This window comes from Mesitornis unicolor, unplaced genomic scaffold, assembly GCF_000695765.1.
Source record: "Mesitornis unicolor isolate BGI_N332 unplaced genomic scaffold, ASM69576v1 scaffold9834, whole genome shotgun sequence".
In the NCBI taxonomy this organism is placed as follows: domain Eukaryota; kingdom Metazoa; phylum Chordata; class Aves; order Mesitornithiformes; family Mesitornithidae; genus Mesitornis; species Mesitornis unicolor.
Genome location: NW_010178035.1, coordinates 59,335 through 79,690, shown reverse-complemented (window position 1 = coordinate 79,690; position 20,356 = coordinate 59,335). Strand labels below are relative to the sequence as shown.

Sequence of the window (20,356 nt, the reverse complement as noted above, 5' to 3'; positions counted from 1 at the left end):
TGCCCTCTGTTTTACTTTCTGTATGTTTATTCCACTCCCTGCCCGAGCTCCAGCTCACTTGAGGTTTTGTGAAATGGTTGAATAAATCACCCAGAGGAAGAGTGCAATAAAAAGAGGGATAAAAACAGCATTATAAAAGTGACTTGCAGGCTGCTGCTCTTGTAACATGTTTTGATGAAGGTTTACCTCTGAGAGTGCCAAAGTGGTAAGGTGTCCCTCATGGGGTCTGATATCAGGTATCTAAGATTAAAATTTGTGAGAAGCTCCAAAGCAACACTGATTAGAAGGGAAATATTTCCAAATTGTTTGAAGCACCAGCATAGCAGCCCTCCCTATAGAATTGAAGAATATGCTGCATTCCAGTGAAAGGCTGCTCCGGCTGGACATGTGTAGTTGTGTGCAGTTTTCTGTGTCTCTTTCTGCATGAGTAAAGCTCTTGCAGTGAACTTTCTGCCAGAACAAAGCACCAAGATAAATAGTTATAGCATGAATAGAGTAAACTGTGTAGTTTGCCCATGTCCCTTTGCCAAAAAGCTGTCAGAAGATGAGGAGTCCTGGCTGTGACTGAACAAAGCTTCCTCTAGGATCAGCCACATATTCTTAAATGCTGTTTTCAAGTGCAGTAAGGGGGGATTACAGATGTGTGTAAGGAAGCTGGTAGAAGAAGAGAGACCAGTAGTAAGGTGAATACAATAAAGATGAGGAAGTTATATTAATTGAAATCTACAGAAGTAGACCTTTAAGAGAGTGTCTTTGAATATTGACATGAAAGCAGCAGTGGCTAGACCAGAATTTTTCATTCCTGTCCATCCATGATGGATCCCTCTGGTGAGGACGCAAACACAGAAAGAGGCCGGTTCCATGCTTTCCAAAGGTTTTAGATCCTTAGACTTTGTATTTCATACATGAACTGTGTTTTTTCTTTAACTGAGTGTACAAATGGAATAAGCCTTAAAATTGTTTCTTCTCTAACATCGAGGCACTTCAGAAAACGTTACTTGTTGTAAGTTTACTGAATTCCTGTATTTGAGAATGATGCTTTCTTTCATCCCGTTTAGTTTCAGCAGAAGAATTCTTACTTATCTGAAAATGAAGAAATAATTTCTAGTCATATCTAATAATTGTTTTATGCTGTGAAAATGCAAATTTCTGAAATGCCTTACATGCATTTTCTATTTGAGAATATATATTTCAGTTATTCCCAGGCTTTATTTTAGCAGTTTCAGTCTCTTCTCCTTAGTTTTAGCTGTGGTGTCTTCCATCAGACCTTTTATGCTGACAACAAAATGAGTAACTCTGACCTCAGTAGTCATTGCACAGGAAGTAGCCTTTTGAGGACAGATGCTCACATAGCCACAGGCATCAGGTGTTTTTTATAATAAGATTTTGTTTTCTTTTTCCTTTCCTAAAGATACTGAAATACTCAAGGGATTACTTTATAGAAAGTGAGAAAGGTACAAAGAAATGTTAATGCAAAATGAAAAAGAAATGGTTGGTAAGAGGGTAAAGTAAATAAAGAATGAAATTTCAGTGGAAATTTATATTTCTTGTTGATTTAATCAGAGCTTTGAGAAACAATATTGAGAACTTAAAATAACATAAATAAGAATATTTGTTGTCTATTTAGCAGCTATTCTTATGATTTCAAAGCAAAGAGGAAGTAGTGCTTTCAGATAGGTACATTATATATGAGAATCTCTGTTGTGCTCCAAGGCTGCGGTGACATGATCATGAAATGTTTGTGGATATTGATCCAGCTTTAGGAAGATAATTTCGTTTTGAAAACTTCCTGTAACAGGCAAGCTTTATTACTGTGATCATTTGACATCCGCAATATTTTCCTTATGCAGAGGCCTCTGGATTTGTTCATTATAATTTTTATCTTATTCTACAGTTTCTTTCTGGAAAGAATGATCGATATTAATGCCCAGTGTGTACAATAATGTGAATCAAAACTAAGAGATCAAATGTTTGAAAGTATGTGTGTTTACCATTTTATGTATTTCCACAATTCTGACATAATATAGGCATACATATTTACATACTATGTTAAGAAAAGATGTCAAAACTACACGTTAGTTCATAATACTATTGTTGTGCTTGCCACAGGGCAGTGTACAGGCTTATTTTTGGAATAGTGCTGTTACGCAAAATATCAACACTATCTAGTCTAAGATCAAGGTACTTTTCTAACTTTTATGTTATAGAAAACTGTGTAACCACATATTAATTACTATGTGCTCATGCACAGGGCATGGGGGCAAACAAACGATAGAGAATATGAATATAATGCTTTACTAGAGAGGACTTGCATACTGCATTTGTCAATGCAGTATGAGAACCTGCATAGTAAGGTTCTTGTAGCCCTACAGGATGATGATTTTATGGAATCTATGCTGAGCTATAGTTGTTTTGTAGTAGAAAAATTTTGTATACCATAGTAAGGTACGTATCTGTTCCTGCTTGCATGAGAATGAAAACTCTTGCTCTGGTTAAGCAAGCAATGGTCATGGCAAAATGTTAAAATTTACTACTGTTATTCTTGATGACAAGTATTTGCTGCTTCTCTGAAAAACGCCTGAAAAAGATGTTTTCGCCACCTTCTGTGAAAACATCTACATGCAGTTGCACACCGGCTTGCCATCTCTAACAGTTCTTGCCTAACATTTCATAGAATCATAGAATCATAGAATGGTCTGGGTTGGAAAGGACCTTAAAGATCATCCAGTCCAACCCCTGCCATGTGCAGGAACACCTCCCACTAGACCAGGTTGCCCAAAGCCCCGTCCAACCTGGCCTTGAACACTTCCAGGGAGGGGGCATCCACAACTCCCCTTGGCAACCTGTGCCAGTGTCTCATCACCCTCGCAGTAAAGAATTTCTTCCTAATATCTAACCTAAGTCTACCCTCTTTACATAAGACTACTAAAAAATAAAACCAAACATTTTAAGTTACCATGATTCTGGGAAACTGCTCATAACTTATTCATGAATACGGTTGCAGAAAAATTAAAACACAGAAGTGAATACTAAGCTGAAGATGAGTGTTTGGGAGGTGGAACAACTGCTCTATTTGTGCAGTTGTAAGAGATTTTAGTTTTGTGTATCTTCTGCTTTGGTCCTTCAGAATTTTATCTACCTTTTGCCAACCTTGTTACTTTTCTATTCAGAGCTTTTAATTAATAAATTCAATTCAGGGTAGTCCTCTGGGATTATTTTACTGGCTGATTCTAATGCCTGCAAAATTGGCAGTTCTTTAGTTCTTTATTTGGGCTTAAAATCTAATGGTTGATACCAATTTTGTAGTTCTGCAAAAGCCTTTTCTCATACTGATTTTGTAAAAATCACTTTATTGAACTGCTCACTGGCAGCAAGGTCTATTTTCTGAATGTGACTGATTACAACAGGCTAGTTTTCAATCTTCTGTTCCTGCTGTTTGTTGGGAATGTTTCATTTTTGTTCTCAGGATTGTCCATAGAATCTCTGCTATAAGAAATCTAACAATATCGTTCCTTTGTAATAATTTCATCAATTCATTCAAAAGTCTTGTATTTAAAGAATGGTTGAATTGTATTTATCATATGCGTCAGGAACAAAAACTTATAAAAATCTCTTTTAAGAAAAATTGCCAAAGGTATAATGTCACTTGTAGAGTGTTTACTCAATTACAATATGCAAACTTATATTTGTCAGTCCCAAAATTTAGGTTGTTATCAGGTCTGATAAAGCAAAAACCTAAAATGAGAACGTTTTTGAAATTTGCCATGCATGCCTCCTTTACTAATGGTGCCTTACCTTCCAGAAAGGTTAGAACAGATGTAAGGTAGACTATTTTGAGACTCCACTGTTAAGATAACAGGGCAGGGAGAATTTAATTTATGAACTTGGTGATTCACAACCATCTGTTCTCCCACATTTTGTAATCAGAATATGTATCAGAATATCAGAATATTGCATCAGAATATACCAAACACCAGTCGCTTTCTCCTATCATTCAGTAGATGTTTAACATGAGATCTTGGTCAACTAGTTCTTTATATGTTTTCACTTGACAGTATCCAGCAGATAGGAAGAATGACCTATGTCTTTTCTAATTGTTTTCTGGCTATCCTACTAATTAGGAAGTTATCTGTGGAGTTTTTTCTGAGTTTTGGTTTATTGTTGTACGTATGGAAGGATAAAAGTTCAGATAAGTGGCAGGCACACTTGGAGGCCAATGTGGCTAAAGAGAGGATAACTGTTCTCAAAAATTATGTTGAAGAACTTAAAAGCAGTGAATTTTGTAGTATGAGACGTTATAACTAAATATTTTATGTAGCTTGTTCTGAAATATTTTCATAAGCAGGTTGAACCTGTGGGAGTGTGAAGGGGATAACCATAGATTTAGTAGCCTCAGAGTGCATGCACAAATTCAAGCAGAAATTGGATACTAGTCATGTGCAAGATGTGTTTGGGAGAACTTAAAGCAAAAAAAAAAAAGTCAAAGGATTGCAAGTGAGCTATTGAAAAGGTAAACCTGCAGGCTGTGCCAACTGCTAGAAATTAATGTTAGACTCTAAGAAATTAATGGAAGATCATCTGATTTCAGTGAGACCATAAGCCTTTTCATTCTAAGAAAAAACCTAAACAACAACAAACCCCAGCATTTTCCAACATGTTCTCTTACTATGAAGTCTGGCTTCTAAGGGGACTGAAGAGAAACTGACAAAAATAGTTAGCAAATCATACAATTATAGAAAAATGCGTTTTCACAGTCACTCGAAATTTTATCAGTTGATGTTGAAATTATCAGTTACTGTCATCCCTTTTTACTTCAGTTTTCAAAGTGAAGTAATTAGACTTTTTGTTTGAGTTTTTACTTAAACATTATGTAAAGCAATGTAGGGATATGTTAAATAACCCCAAAGCTAAGTGAAATTGGTTTTGGTTGAAAGGTTTTTTTTGGGGAATTTTTTTAACTGATCTTTTTTGGTATAAAAGTGAAACTGATTGGCACTCCTCACCTAAGACAGAAGACTCTTTGTGATAAACCCATGTTTTCCGTAGTAGAAAAAGTCGGTGTGGAATAATCAGTAATGATAATCCAAAAAGCATTACAAAAGGAGAATTGTATATGCAGAGAGAAATTTATGTTGACAGTAAAAATAGTGACAGTTAACCCATTTCTGTTCAGCCATACCCTAATACAAAAAACAGATTGAAATGTCTTGCATGAGTTGCAGTTCATTAAGCAAATGTGACACTTTATTTTCTAGCTATTTCAATACTGAAAGAGGTGAAGTGGTAAAATAGCAATATAAATGAACACGCTTCTCAATGAGCTGATAAATCAAAGTAAAAAAATCCCAAAATATTGAAAAGATGATTCAAGACTTGGTTTACTGTGTCCTTCCCTTACCACCAAAGCACAATGCTTTTGCTGAATATGAGTTTTGAGTTTATAACTTTGTGGATAAAATATGTTTTGTTTGAAAATTAATTATTAAAAAAATGCCACTACTACATTTAAAACTAATTATGAGATGGATCATAATGCTGGCTTGTTTATTCTTTTAATGGAAAAAAAAATCTGTAGCTTTGTTAACATTTGCTGATAGTCAACATTTTCTGTTAGCTGATATTTTTCGTTATATATTTGAATTCAATTTATGGTTTGAGACTACAAAGCTAATTTGTTTGGGGTTTTTTGGTGAAATTTTTTCTCAACTGTGATTTCTGTTTGCAAAATAAATATAAGAATCAATCATATTTTCTGTCAAGACATTCTCTGGAGATCTCTGGTCTTACTAAATGAGACAGAATATCAAGTATAGCTTTTAATTCAGGTCATTACTTTCAGTAAAATTGCTGTTTTAAATTAAGATCAAAGTAAAAGACCATTATAATGAATATTTAGTCATCACTCAGAAAAATTAATGATACAGTTTTAAATATATATTCTTATAACATGACTGACATTAAAAAAAAACCTACAATCTGAACATTGCCAATTTAGATTTAGCAAATAAGCTAAGTAGCTTGCATTTGTAGTATTTCACACTTTAAAGTCTTAATATGCATTGCTAAATATATTTCCTCACTGTTTGCTAATTAATGTTCTGTGGAAGTACAGCTGCTAATTTTTTTGTGGTTGACATGGCTCATTTTAAAGTGATAACAGTTGCATCTGTAGTAGTGTTACAATTCAGCTCATAAATTACGGTCATACATTTTTACACCTACTATTTTGTAGGAGTACAAGCACTTGAAAAATCTGTATTTGCTAACAGAACGCACCCGGTAATATTTTAACAAAACATAGAAACACCCTACACACACCACCACTCTCTGTGATATTAGTGACTCACTGAGTCTTTCATATGTTAAGTTTTAAATATTGCAGGACAGGAACATCTTTTTTGTAGTATCACAAAATGTCTTGAGGAGTAATTCTTGTTAATTAGTAGAAACTGATATATTCTGACAGTAAAACAATTGGACTGGAACAATATTGAGAGGCAGCGCAGGAAAAAATATTTCTCTGAGGAGAATATATAAATAAATATTGTCGGGATATAGCTTGTGAAGATCAAGTGAAGAAAAAAGTATTCATAAATGCATGTGTTTTGTAAGATACATTGTTTTCTAATATTTTGAAAGAAACATAGCAGGATGTAAGCAATTGAGGAGGTTCCTGCAGTGCGCTGTTGAGAACTTCCAATGAGGGCAGGTGCTGGTGCTGTACCTCATACTCACCAATAAGGAGGGGCTGGTGGGAAATGTGAAGATCAAAGGCAGACTTGACTGCAGTTCAAGATCCTGAGTGGAAGAAACAGGGCAAAAAGCAAGAATTATAGAAAACAAGCTTCCTATTCTTTAGATCCTGTCAGAAGCTGATAAGCTCATATATAAACCTGAACTGCTTACAGGTTCATGATCACTGGGCTGTGTTTTCTTTTAGTATCATGCTTGTTTATCAAAGGTGTTAGGAGTTTCCCCGTTTTGCCAATTCTTAATATTTTTCAATGATTGGAAGTTGAATTTTAAAAATACTCATTTCAGTCAAGATAATCAAACAATCCCCTTCTGCTTTTACTTATTAAAGCATTCATTTTGCTCTAGATATCACCTCAACAAGATTTGCCCAATTTCTAAACTTTTATACTGGGGCCTGTGAAACAATAGAATATGAATTTTCCTTTTTATTTCCTGTCTGATTTTCTACTGCAAAGTTACAGAATAACCTTTGTTTTAATAATTCTAGGTTTTTTGTGTGTGCAATAAGTGAGACTGTAATGTAAGCTTTGTGCCTGTCCCAGAAACCTCAAGCTTTGATAGAGATTCTTTAGATTTGTTATGAATAGACAGTAAATAATTGCTCTTAAATCATAGTGATAACTTGCAGGCAAGTTATTACTGAAGAGTACTGAAAGTAATGTTATTACTCTCAGGAGATGAGATTCAGTTCTGTGGGGGTTTTATACATAGCAGTTGGCACTTAAATAGGAAATTATTTTTGTTGAATAGTATATGAGAAATCTGCATTTCTATTTCTGTTTGAAACAGCTGCTGAGAATTTCTTTGGGGGAGGAGTGAGATACTTTCTTTTAGAGTGACCACTTTATGTCTGACTTGAAATTTAAAAATCCTGCTTTCCTGAATTCTTGTGTTAAGGTCACGTGAGGTGACTGCTGAGTATGTTGTCATTGTGGAGAATGAAGGTTACTACAATTGTTTGACTCAGTTTTGTCTGTTTGATAGTCTATTATTTAGGGATTTATGCAAAAAGAGGAGCCATTTGCGAGAGCATGCAGGAAATAGCACCCATAATAAAGACTTACCAAAGATGTATCTACATGAAACAATAAAGCTTGGAAGCTACCTTTTCCAGGACTGATGAAGGTTGTTTAATTTGTTTTGCTAGTGCAAGGATTAAGATATTAAAATGTACAACTTGAAAGTGTGCCTTAAGGAGAAAGCATTTCATATGGAATTGGGAACTACCAGCTCACATTTAGGTAAAAGGCAGTCTTAGGTGTTTACTGTGTTGTGGTGAAGGTTAGAAATATTTTATCACAGATAATTTTTAGTGGGACACATACATTGAATTCTGCCCCTCTACTCTGCTCTGGTGAGACCTCACCTGAAGTACACTGTCCAGCTCTGGAGCCCTCAACACAGGAAGGACATGGACAGGGAAAATGTATACAAATGGTGCACAGTATCTTGAAGTTATTAGCTGATATTTCTGTATGGTTTTCCATATTGAATGCCACTAATGGCCATCCAAGACATATAGATACAGCAAATTGTGTATATTTAAAGTAAGTAAAACGTAAGACACCTTTGTTCATTTCTAAGTTGCATCTGCTCTGCTGTATATTAAAATACTGGGCTTTTATAAATTTGAATCTGGATTTTTCTCTGTACATGCTTAATAGTTCTCCTTTTTTTTTCTCTACTAGATGCTTGTGACTACTCCAGAGAAATGGGATGTAGTGACAAGAAAAAGTGTTGGTGATGTAGCCCTCTCTCAGTTGGTAAAACTCTTGATTCTCGATGAAGTTCACCTGTTGCATGAAGACAGAGGACCAGTACTTGAAAGTATAGTCGCACGTACTTTACGTCAGGTAAGAGTGAAAAAATCTTATTAAAAAAATTTTATCCTGGTCAAGAGTAGGTAGATTTTAGTTAAATGGAGAAATGCTTAGACAATGAAATCAAAGTGCTTAGGCAGCTTAAAATTTATTTTATAGCTATTTTGTACTAATTATGAAGAAAAATTTTTGTATTCTACCTTCTCTTGGGGGATTGGACTAGATGATCTTTTGAGGTCCCTTCCAATCCCTAACGTTCTGTGATTCTGTGATTCTGTGATTCTCTTCTGTATTGTGTCAACTATTCCTAGGATGTATTATTTATTACCGAGCTATATGATTTGTTTCCTTTATATTAATTTATTTACTGTACAAGTAACAGCAAAATGGAACCTTTTTAAACAAAAAATAATCAGGTTAATGTTTTCACGTAACCAAAACTAAAAGTATTTTCTTACCAGGAATGCTGATTTTTAATGAGCAGTTTTCCCAAGATACTTTTTTTTCTTAATTAAGAGTAGTGTCTTGAATCTATGTAGAACTTTCAGGACTGCTAGAAAAATACTACATAAATTTTACTTTAGCATAGTTGGTCCTTTTTCTTTTTTCTCATGCTTTAATGGTACTTTCAAAATACTAAGATTTGAAATGGCAAAAGGAGAAAAGGATGAATGCATGGTGGTTTTTTTTCCTAAATCTTGTACAAAAGAAAGATTCAGTTAGGCAGTAAATAAGATTGATCTCAATGGTGAGATGTGCATTTACGAGAAAAATAAAATGTGGAATTTAAGGGTGAATAAAAAGGATGGAACTAGGATAAATAAATAATGGTAAGGAAAGGATAGAATGCCTTTTTTTTCATGGAGAGCAAAGGTATGTCAATACAAATAATCTGTAACAAATTCAAAATAAACACAGTTGGTATTGTTATGGCTCTATTTGTAGCATGTTCAATGTTTAAAGCCTTTTAGCTTTCAAGATGTTTTTTTCTTGTTAAGGCTACGCTAACTTTGTTAATGCTCTCTGAATCATCTGATTCCAGCTCCGCTAAAAACAGAATAAAATGAGTGTCCGCTGCAATCCAATACAGAAAGTGTGAAGTTCCTGTCTAAAAAACAACATAAGTAACAATTCCTTAGAAAAAGCTGAACTTGGAAAGATTATTTTTTTTTAATGGAGAGAGGAGCTTTGTAAAGTTTAGACTACCTGAAGGGCACTGAAGCATAGCCAATTTGATACTGTATTTTGTTTCTGAAATGGATTTGATTACCTTGTTTTTTAGCAGTGTCCAGAAAGATCATTGTCTTCATGTCAGATTGCAAACTTCACATTTTTTAGTGTGAAGTTTTGTTAGACTTTGTTAGGTAGGCTTCAGCTGTCCAAAATATATGTCTAGAGCCATTTTATCTGTGTTACATTATTCAGCTTGGCATCCTGTTTCTGCTTCATTTGGACACAAATCTCCCATAGATCTTTTCCTTTTGTGTCTGTCAAACCTATGCAGGTAACTTAAGGAATATAAAATCTGAGGCAACCATGTCATGGGTACTGAATCCTGCTCTTAGTATGTTTATTGTAATATAGCATTATCTTGCTTCAACACTCATTTAAAAAATAGCTCTCTAGGGTGCTTTAATCTTCTAAGATTTCAAGGTTTGTTTTACCTACCAAGTTGGAGTTTAATTCTTCTGGAATTGAAGCTCCTCATTTGTAACCCTTCTGTAAGTGAAACAAAACACAAATCTTGACATAAACTATCTCACCACCTTTCTGAAGACCTTATGTATTCTAAGTTGATAAGAAAGGAAGTATTGAAATCCACTATGAATTGTTACAAGAAGGTAGTTGAAGAGACAGAAAATGTACGGTATAAAAATACACTAAAAAAACCCTCATAGTTAAAAAGAAAACAAAACTACTTGTAGAAACTTACAATTATGCAGTAGAAAACTATTCCAGGCAAAAATATTTTGAATTGCAAACCTGGAGAGCTTGGGAACAAAGAAACAGGAAACGCTTCGTACAAATTTTTACCTTTTTAATGTGGAAATGGATAAGAAGAGGGTTGGTTTTAAAAATTACACTGAAATCTTATACTGTGGCATTTGAGCCTGCAAGCATAGCTCTATGAAGTTTGCAGTATACAACCATGACTAATTATGAAATTATTGGGACTTCTATTTGGTGACTAAAAAAGATAACGCAAATTTTCTGATTTCAGAAGTATTTCACTGGAGTTTAGTGAAAATACTATTACAGCTGTTTTAAGTGTAAAAATATCAGACCTAATAATGTTTTGGTTCTATTTTGCAAAGAAAAAAATATTTGGTTACATTTCTTTAGTTGTGTTCCCTTCTTATAGTTCTGTTTTCTGCATTTTGATACAAATTCATAAATGTCCCTGGGGCAGGAACTAAACCCAGGATGTCCAGTCCATCCTTGGAGAATGTCCTTCTGACTTTGACAATTCTGTGTGAAATGTTAAGCTCCTCTCCAGTGCTTCTGAAAGTAGTTCTAAAACATACTTTTTATTGGAACATCATACTCATTCAATACTCATGCACACAGGAGGTAAGAATAGTTGTTCCATTCTTATTAAAAAAAACCCAACAAAAAAAAACCCAAAAAAATCACCAGACAAAAAACCCCATTGACAACATGAATCTAAAATATACTTATGTCAATATGTCAATTTACACCACTGCAGTAATTGCTGAAATCTATTACCTTATTTGTATACTGGTTTAAGAAAGCAGAAATATTGACTAGTTTTTCCCAATTTGTAATGGAGGGATTCAGAAAGTGATGAGACAAGTAATTGAAAGAAAAATCCACTGCAGATGAATAGTCACTAGATCAGACTGGGGGCTGTAGTTACTGAGCGCTATGCTGGCAAATACCATTGGCATTTTCCCAGTTTTTGTACTGCCTCTTCTGACTCTGGGAGACTGTGGGTTTTGAAGTAGTTGGACTTTTGTCCTGACCTGGAACAGTCATTTATTGTATCACTTCAAGGACAGAACTGTGATGAATTCCTTTGAATACTGCTTCAACCTTTTCAATAAATTACTAATAGCTACTCTAATAATGGTATGTACATGTAGGTTCATCTGGATCTTACTTCCCTAGCCTCTATATGAGACTGTCTTATGAGACATTGTCATGATTCCTGTGCAGGTTAGGATGTATAATGTAGTGCCGTTTACATTTTGCAGGGCTTTTTATCCTGTCTTACAGAAAAAGCATCTCTGTCATTTTGTCAATGTGTGAGGGTTGTTTTGCTTAAATGGTGAATAATAGACAAACAGAAAATGGCTTTTTTTTTAACATTTCCTGAGGTGGGAGGGGTAGGGAGGGGGTTGGTGTCATTTTAAGAATTCCGGTTTTAGCTACTTGGGCCTATAAGTGTGCCAGAAAAGACTGTTTTGAGATCTGTATTCATATGCTGTACAAATGCATTCTCAGAACAGGAATGTCCTTATGCATTAGCAGGTCTGTCCTAATTTGTACCTCAAAATATTTGAATTATGGTTCTACTTTCCTCTATATGAGCAGAGTCACACCACTTACTGTAAGACTTTAACATGTTCATTTTAACTTATGGCACTTTTTATAATATGTTTTTTAAAAACCTGGAAGGAGCAAGTGTCTTGGAATTGCTGACAGTTTTACTCATAGCAGAATGAACAGCATATTCGTGCACGTTTGCACTTTTTAAATTTTAGAGAATGTTTTTGCAAGTAATTTAAATTGACTTTGCTAAACATTTTGGTGGGAAAATTGCTCTGAGCTCTGTTATATACTTTAGGTATAACATCAAACAACTTCTTTGAATCCAATTTATAGCTTTGATGTTTAAAGTTTTATTTAATGCAGATATAAAACAGAAATACTTAAACTTTTTAATCAAACTTTTCACACTTCTGTAATAGCAGCTAAGCTTATTAGCTTGAAAGAAAAAAAAGTTGACCGCATTTAAAGGGCACTGAATTATTTTGTCATAATTATTCAGAGATTTTGATGACTTCTTTGCCCCTTGCGGGTATTTTTTCACAAAAAACATACTGAATATTATAGTAGAGTGATAGGTGAGTTTTGATGCCTTCTCTCAACTATGTGAATGATAAATTAAAGTAAATTCATAGTAGAAGATTTCTCAGATTTTGGAGAGCTGAAGCTCCTGTCTTAGACACACAAGTATTGTTCTCACTGCAGTCTCATTCTTCAGATGTAATTTTCAGCTGTTTTATGTTTTTGTATTAGATCAGCAAAGTTGCTAGATAAATAATAGTTGGGACAATACAGCAGGACAAGCAGTCCAGGAGGTTCCTGGAGTGCATTGATGTGACGTTTCTCCTCCAGGTGATAGAGGAGCTAAGGGGAGGTGCTGTGCTGCACCTCACACCAGCAAGGGAGGGGCTCGCTGGGGATGTGAAGATTCAACGCAGCCTTGGCTGTGGTGACCACGAGATGGTGGCTCGTGCTCTGGAAATTCTCATGTTTCCTGTCTGAGCTTTCTTTCCTCATGACACCTTATTTAAGAAACCTTCCCTCTCAGCCATCTCGTAGTTTTCCTTGCTCTGGATGCATTTTCAATATCTCTAGTTCTTTATTATCTCTACCCTTTCTCTGTGCCTTTTTTTCCGTGATTTACCTTCTTACTAGAAACCAGAAGCAAGCACGTTCAGAGGTTTCTCACCCAAAGCCAAATGCCTATTTGTTATTAAATTAGGTATTTTTATGTGCTTTGAATCTCTTTCAGGATTAAGAAAATCTGAGCAGCTTAAAAAAGAAATAGAAACCCAGGCTGATAGCTAATGACTTCAGAATGCCTGATTAGGGCTATATATCTGTCCTCTAATGGTATCCCACTGTAGTTCCTATATGTGTCTTTTGGGACTAGAATGGCACTGGCATTTCATTTGGCTCTTCATTTCTCATCTTGAAGGCCTGCTGTTAGTCTTCTATCTCATTGATGTTCCTCATATAGGCTAATCAAATTTCTCAGGATCTTCTGTGACAGGATAAACCAAACAAGCTTACTGAAACCTTCTACAATATTTTTCTTGGTTTCTAACTATAGTGTCGTGAGACTCTTCACTGAACTTACTTGTATTTGCAATTATGTTTTTAAAATGTCAACAAAACAGGTTATGGAACTTTTGTGTTCATTTTGATTGTGGCAGAGGTAGAGCATTTTCTTCCTATTACTCAGTCCTGTCCTCTTTATACCTCTAAGAATTGCATGTACTTAGTGTGCTTAACACGTTATCTTTGGAGCTTACAATCAAATGCTTGTTCATTAAGACAAACCTCCCTGTAGTTGCTGCTGGATTTATTTGTTGCTATAAGAATGTTTCCTGAGAACAGTGTCTCAGTTTGCAGCTATGGCCTTTTATAGAATGAGCTAAATTAGAAGAAATTTAGTTTGAATGGGACCATCAACCTAGATTTATCTATATGGGTGACGCATACATCAGTTATATTAATTCTGCCAATCACCTGCTCTTTTTGTCACCACTTAATTTTGCCCATGATATGCAATAAATGAAAAATATTGAATAGAGTCAGGCTTGGAAAGCAATTAGAGACAACCCTTTTTAATTGCAGTTTTTCAATTATACATTCTCTTTAAAATCTGTCAGTCCATCAGCTTGTGATAAATTTAATACATGTTTTTGTGCTATTCTGTGAAGTTATTTTTAAACAGTATGTTGTGCTACCATAAGTCTGATGACTTACATAAGTCTAGATATATCTTGTTATATTTTCTGGCAATCTTGCAGTTGTATAAAAATGACTTTTTAAAACAACATGCTTTTTTATTATTGGTATATGTCCACTTTTCCATTTTCATGACATATCCATGGAGTTTAAAAGGTCATAGTGATTGTCATATGTTTTATGTTCTTTCATAATATGGTAAAGCAGTTAAAGTGATTTGTAGAAAGAAAACAGTAAGTATAGCTTGAAAAGGTATTCTGTCATTCAAGAAAAACTGGCATGGCACTGTGCAGGACATAGAAATCTCTTAATGTTATATTCAGAATGTCATTTCTTAAGGCATATTGCGTACTTAATATTTAGATGAGGGAAAATAATATTTCTTCTAATAGTGCTTTCTGCCTGGTTACATTTTTTTCAGTAGCTCTAGATTTTTAAATATATTCTAGATGGAGGGCTGAGATCACAGTATTTTCAGGGTTCATTGGAAGCCGAGTAAAACTCATTTATAAAATTACTTAACTAGATGGTTGCCTAGTAACAAATGCATTCTGTGCAGAGCGTTTGAGTTGTGGATAACATCCTATGTCAAATCGTCAAAACAGTAATTGCATTTTTACTATGTACTTTTGATTTTACAATTTTACTGTTTTTTCCATTTTTGTTTCTAAAACTAGGAAAGTATCACCTGTGTGGACTGCTTGTCAACTTCTTAATTCTTTCATTAGACAGTAAACAAGATATCAGTAAACAAGTAAACACTGGTGAAACATTCTAACAAATGTCCTTCTTAGTAATTTTGAAACACTTTTAAATTTATTTTTAAATGTTCTATGAATTTCTTCTCTTTTTTTTTTCTCCTTTTTTCTGGATAACGGGAAGAACAGATCTTGTGAGAGGCTGAGACTTAGAGCCATTCTTTGTGTAGGGTAGTATTTAACTAATAAATAATGTGAATCCCCACATGGAGTACTTCATTCTTACCACTCTTGAGCAAGAAACTTGGGAATCTAAGTTAAGAATTCGTCATCTTGCACATCTATACTAAAAACTAAGAAACACTTGTGTCTAATTTTCTGTGTATCTCGCCTTTAGTGTACATCTGAAGGGCATACAGACTGACTGTGGAGGGTGTGTTGAAGTAATCCTGGGTTATCAGAGTATCAGATTAATTTCTAACCAGTGGCCAATTCTTGAGAGATTAGAGTATGTAAACTTGTCTGCTTCACTTAATTCTGTGCTTGAGTTGAGCAATCGGGGATATGCTTTCCAGATTTATTGTAATTCATTCTATGAATGTGACATTTCAATACATGGAAATGGGAAGACTGCCAAGATAGCAAGGTTGAGGAAGAACTTTATAAGTCAGATAAATGTGCATCTCTATGCATATTCTGTATGCTCTTGAGTGGCGGCTGTAACATAATGAGATAATATGCAAATCTTAAAACCCCGTTAGGAAGAAAATGATCCTGCTGTGATCAATTTACAATGCAGAGGCACTTCTCATACCTGTTCCTTTATCATTTACAGTGTAAACACAGGTGATGCTTGAGTGTGGAAATCAGTACTAGATAGCTATCTTCCATTTATGTTTTTTGTATATGTGGAATTTCATGGTTTGATAATCATGTTCTGCAAATGTGTATGGTGAACATGCTGTCAATTCTCTGAATGCCATCATGGAATCTTCTGAATTAGATATAGTAATTAGATATGTCAATTAAATATAGTTATGGCAATTTTATTTCTTCCTTCCAGTGTAACATCAAATCAATAAAATATATTTAGCAAAGCTTTCAAGGAACATGATATGCAAATACTGTGACAGTTCAGTTTTCCAAATAAAGCCTTGTAAGTTCCAAATGGTGCTTATAATTTTACTGAGATAATTAAATGCATATGAAGTTTAAAATAGTTGAGATTGTGTGCTATTAGTGAAGAAACAGCTTTTAGCTGCATACCACCAGCCAGTGATAGGAACTGTAAACAATAAACTTTGTTATCCAAAATGTCTTTCAGTAATTTTTACTGCAATTTCGGGAAAAGTCTGTGTTCATAGTGTCTTGTATATGAAGGCATAATCTTGAGTTGACACTTAAGACCAAATAACAAGTGATCCAGCACATAATAATGTTTCACTGGACTATATTTACAACTGCCATCTGCACACTTTCAAGACGTATTTTTCTTTAGAAGCATCTGAGAGCAAAATGTATTAATGCTTGCTCTTCAAGAGGAAGTCAGAAAAGTAGTTGAAAAATGTATGTAAAGAAAATGCATTCTGAAATGTGGTAAGAGTTCTAAAAGCTATTATGAAAAGTAAGGTCTCTGTAGGGCTTGGATAGTTGAATAATAGATAAATAATTGAAACTGAATTATAATCACAGAGAAAATGCAAAAATAAATCACTTTTTATGGTTACGTATTCAGGTAATTTTGTTTTTCTAACTTTAGTTTAGCACAGTTTGTCACTACTGTTTGTATATTGCCATGTATAATTAAAAGAATTAAAAAACCTCATTCTGTATACATATGCTATGATACACAGACACATAGGGTTTTAGTTTACAGTTTGAATTTGATGTAAGCATAAAATAATTTGAAGAACTGTTATGACACATTTTGTCTTTTAGGATCTATTTGCTTCTTGATTTATATATATATATTAAATACTGATATTTTGTGTTGCTAAGTGGATATAAAAGTAGATGTTAAAAAATAAAGATTTTTTGTTTGGATGGCCTTGAAAGAAGTTAAAGAAATTGATGGAATGATTTAGAGTCTTAATAGTTTAATTATGAAGACTAACAAAATGTTGCTATAGAGCAAAAGACGTTATTGCCTGTTTTTTTATAGCACTCTGAGTTGATTTTTGTGGCTTGATATAAATATAAAACTAATTTTCCAAATAATTTATAAATTTTAGATTTATAAATAGAAAAAAAATATGTAGGCATTATGTATACACATGCACAAATATATGCAAAGTATAATGTAAAATATACAAAAATATATTTTGTTTGAAAATGTGCTATGTATATTAGTAATTTTAATTACTTGCTTGTGTTAACTCTGCTGCGGTTTTCATGTGAAGTTGTAATTGAGGGTTTTCAACCAACTCCTTAACTGCCTGATCAATGAAGTTCAATGGCTCCTTTTTAAAAAAGGTTTTGAAAGTGGCAAGTCTCAGTAAACTGCAGCTGTTCTCTAGGCTTTGTTTGTATTTTGAAAGAAAACTTTGAATTAACAGTTTACAGTTAATTGCTGTAAAAATTCAAATTTCCATGGTTGTTAAGCGGAGTTCTTGTTAATTGTTTAAATACTTGAGATGCTTTCCTAGCTTCAGATGGAACTGAGCACATTTTCAAACTACTGCTTTCAGGCTCTTAGAGATTTGAAAACAAATTGTTATTGAATTTAGCAAAATCAAATAATGTTTTCCAGATTGGAGCTCAGTTACCCTTTCAGATTGTTGTGCTTACTAACAGGTGATTGTGAACAAAGAACAGCATAAATATGTCACCAAACGGTTATTGTTCCTATAGATTAAAGTTTAAAAAAAAAAGCGCATAAAAGTGTAATTAAGTAAATTAAACCTTTGTACTGAGTGCAAGTGCCCAGGCACTGGCAGTGGGGGGACTACAAGGGCAGTCTCTTGTGAGAAGTGGCCGGGACTGCCCCATGCCAGATACCGCCAGTTCCAGCCAGCTCCAACAGACCCACTGCAGGGTGCAGCTCAGCCCAGCAGCCACCACGTTGGTGCCTCTGGGAAAGTGTATTTAAGGAAGAGTAAAATCCCTGTGCAGCAGTTGAGATAAGAGTCAGAAAAAAAAGTGTGAGAAACAGCCCTGTAGCCAGCAAGGTCAGTGCAGAAGGAGGTGGTGCTCTAGGGGATGGAGTTAGAACCAGACCAAACAAACCCAAGCAAACAAAAAAGAGAACAACTCACTTCTCGCCCCCACCCAAAAAAAAAACCCAAAACCCAAACAAACAAACAAAAAACTCCACCAAACCTCGAACTCCTCAAAACAGTGTGGTTGAGGTTGATGACACTTAGGTCATCACATAATGCAGCTATAAAAAGATGTGTAAGAAATAATAATGCTTCTTTTGAAAATGAAACCTCTTGTTTGTCCCAGTCACCTCAAAATCTGTGTTTACATGTAAGATTTTGTTGTGCTTGGGCTTTCCTTTGCAAAGTGCAAAAGTGCCAATCAGTAGGTTTTCTGTGTCATTCAGTTGGTTTTGTCCACACTTTTAAGTGTCCAATTTTTTGTTATGTCCATTACCAAGCAACATAGTGGTTTACTTTGTCTGCTTGATGTCTGTGGAGCTGTGGGGGTGGTTTCTTTTAGCATTTGGTTTGTTATTTTGGTGTACTTGTTATTCACCAGGCCTGTGTTACATGGTGTATTTTCCCTTCCTTGAGAATGCTCTCCATACACTGTTTAATCATCTCTTTTGAAAATTTTTTGTCTGTCTTAATTACATGACACTTCCTTTCACTTTAACTCAAACACCTGAGTGATTCAAAAATCTGCATTCTAAGTAACAACTTATATTGTTTTGAATAGGATATAGCCAGGTAGAAGTTACCTGCCTTACTCATCATGAGATATTCACACATTTGAGACAAGTTGAGAACCTCATATATAGCTTCAGCTATAGTGTCTAAAAAGCCTTCTGATGAAAATTACTGTGAACTTCTAAATAATTATGCTAGTAAGAAAGTTGTGAGCCAGCCTACACAGCTCTTAATATTCCAAAAGGAAATGGGAAAATTCTTGTGTACTTTCCTCATTCAAGTCTTCTGTCTGTTTTTTTTTTTCTTTTTGAAAATTACCTGGAAATACACATAATATGCAGGCTTTTATACGGAACATTGTGAAGTACCATTTCCTTCCCTTATTGAATGGGAATGCTTGTAATGCAAACATTTGGGGCATCTTAAAAAAATGTCTTTTACTGAGTGACTTCTTGCTATTTAAATATCTTCAACTCTGCAGAAGTACTGCTGCATACTGGAGAAATGCAGATAGTAATGAACTGGAATAGATCGTCTGAGAGTTGTGGAAAGGTCTAAGCAAAAGCCAAGGCTGAGGAATGACACAAATTACATTCTTTCTTTTCAGAATTGTGGTGTGATTTGGACTAAGGAAGAAATGGTACCACGTTATCTGTCCTAGTTTTGCCTATGAATTAGACTATCCATTTTTATCAAAGCCAGTTTTACTGCTATTGTTCCTCCGTGTCAGTTAATGACTGCTAACTCTTTGGAGGGCAAAAGTACAATAACATAGAAAGATGAATAAGCAAGATTTGATGGAATTGCAGAGTGCTCTGGTTTCTTCAATACAGGATAATCACTAACTCACATCTATTGTTCACCTTCTATTGAAAGTACTAACTGCTTGTTTCAAGTTACTGTTTTATAGGGGATGTTTTAAAACACTGTTCTTGATTTCTTTGCTTATAACACTTGGATCATTTATAGGCTTTCTGTTTTTTAATAGGTTGAATCTACACAAAGTATGATTAGGATTTTGGGCCTTTCAGCTACATTACCCAATTATCTTGATGTTGCTACATTTCTGCACGTCAATCCCTACATTGGACTATTCTACTTTGATAGCCGTTTCCGACCTGTACCGCTGGGGCAAACCTTTATAGGAATTAAGACAACCAATAAGGTAAAGAATCATGAATGCCAAAGAAAGGGTTGCTGTTTGTTTTGATTGTGCTTCATGTATGTGGGTGTAGGGGCTTCCAGATTTTTTTATCATACAGGGCTGTTATGAAGTGTGTTTTCCTCTGTATAAAGATATTCATGATTGAAAGGTGCTTTTAAAATTTTATTTCATAGAATCATAGAATGGTTTAGGTTGGGGGACCTTAAAGATCATCCAGTCCAACCTCCCTGCCATGGGCAGGGACACCTCTCACTAGACCACACTGCTCAAAGCCCTGTCCAGCCTGGCCTTGAACACTTCCAGGGAGGGGGCATCCACAGCTTCCCTGGGCAACCTGTGCCAGTGTCTCACTGCCCTCGCAGT

The 20,356-nt window shown here is 34.8% G+C and overlaps 1 protein-coding gene across 1 annotated transcript in view; it reads left to right on the top strand.

The window, feature by feature from the left end:
- LOC104538929 (activating signal cointegrator 1 complex subunit 3-like) overlaps positions 1-20,356 on the top strand; it is a gene marked incomplete at its 3' end in the record, with an annotated part of 145,929 nt that overhangs the window by 73,333 nt on the left and 52,240 nt on the right. The window contains 2 exon segments of the mRNA XM_010182310.1: positions 8,445-8,609; positions 19,817-19,993. Coding sequence (XP_010180612.1) covers positions 8,445-8,609; positions 19,817-19,993 — 342 coding nt within the window.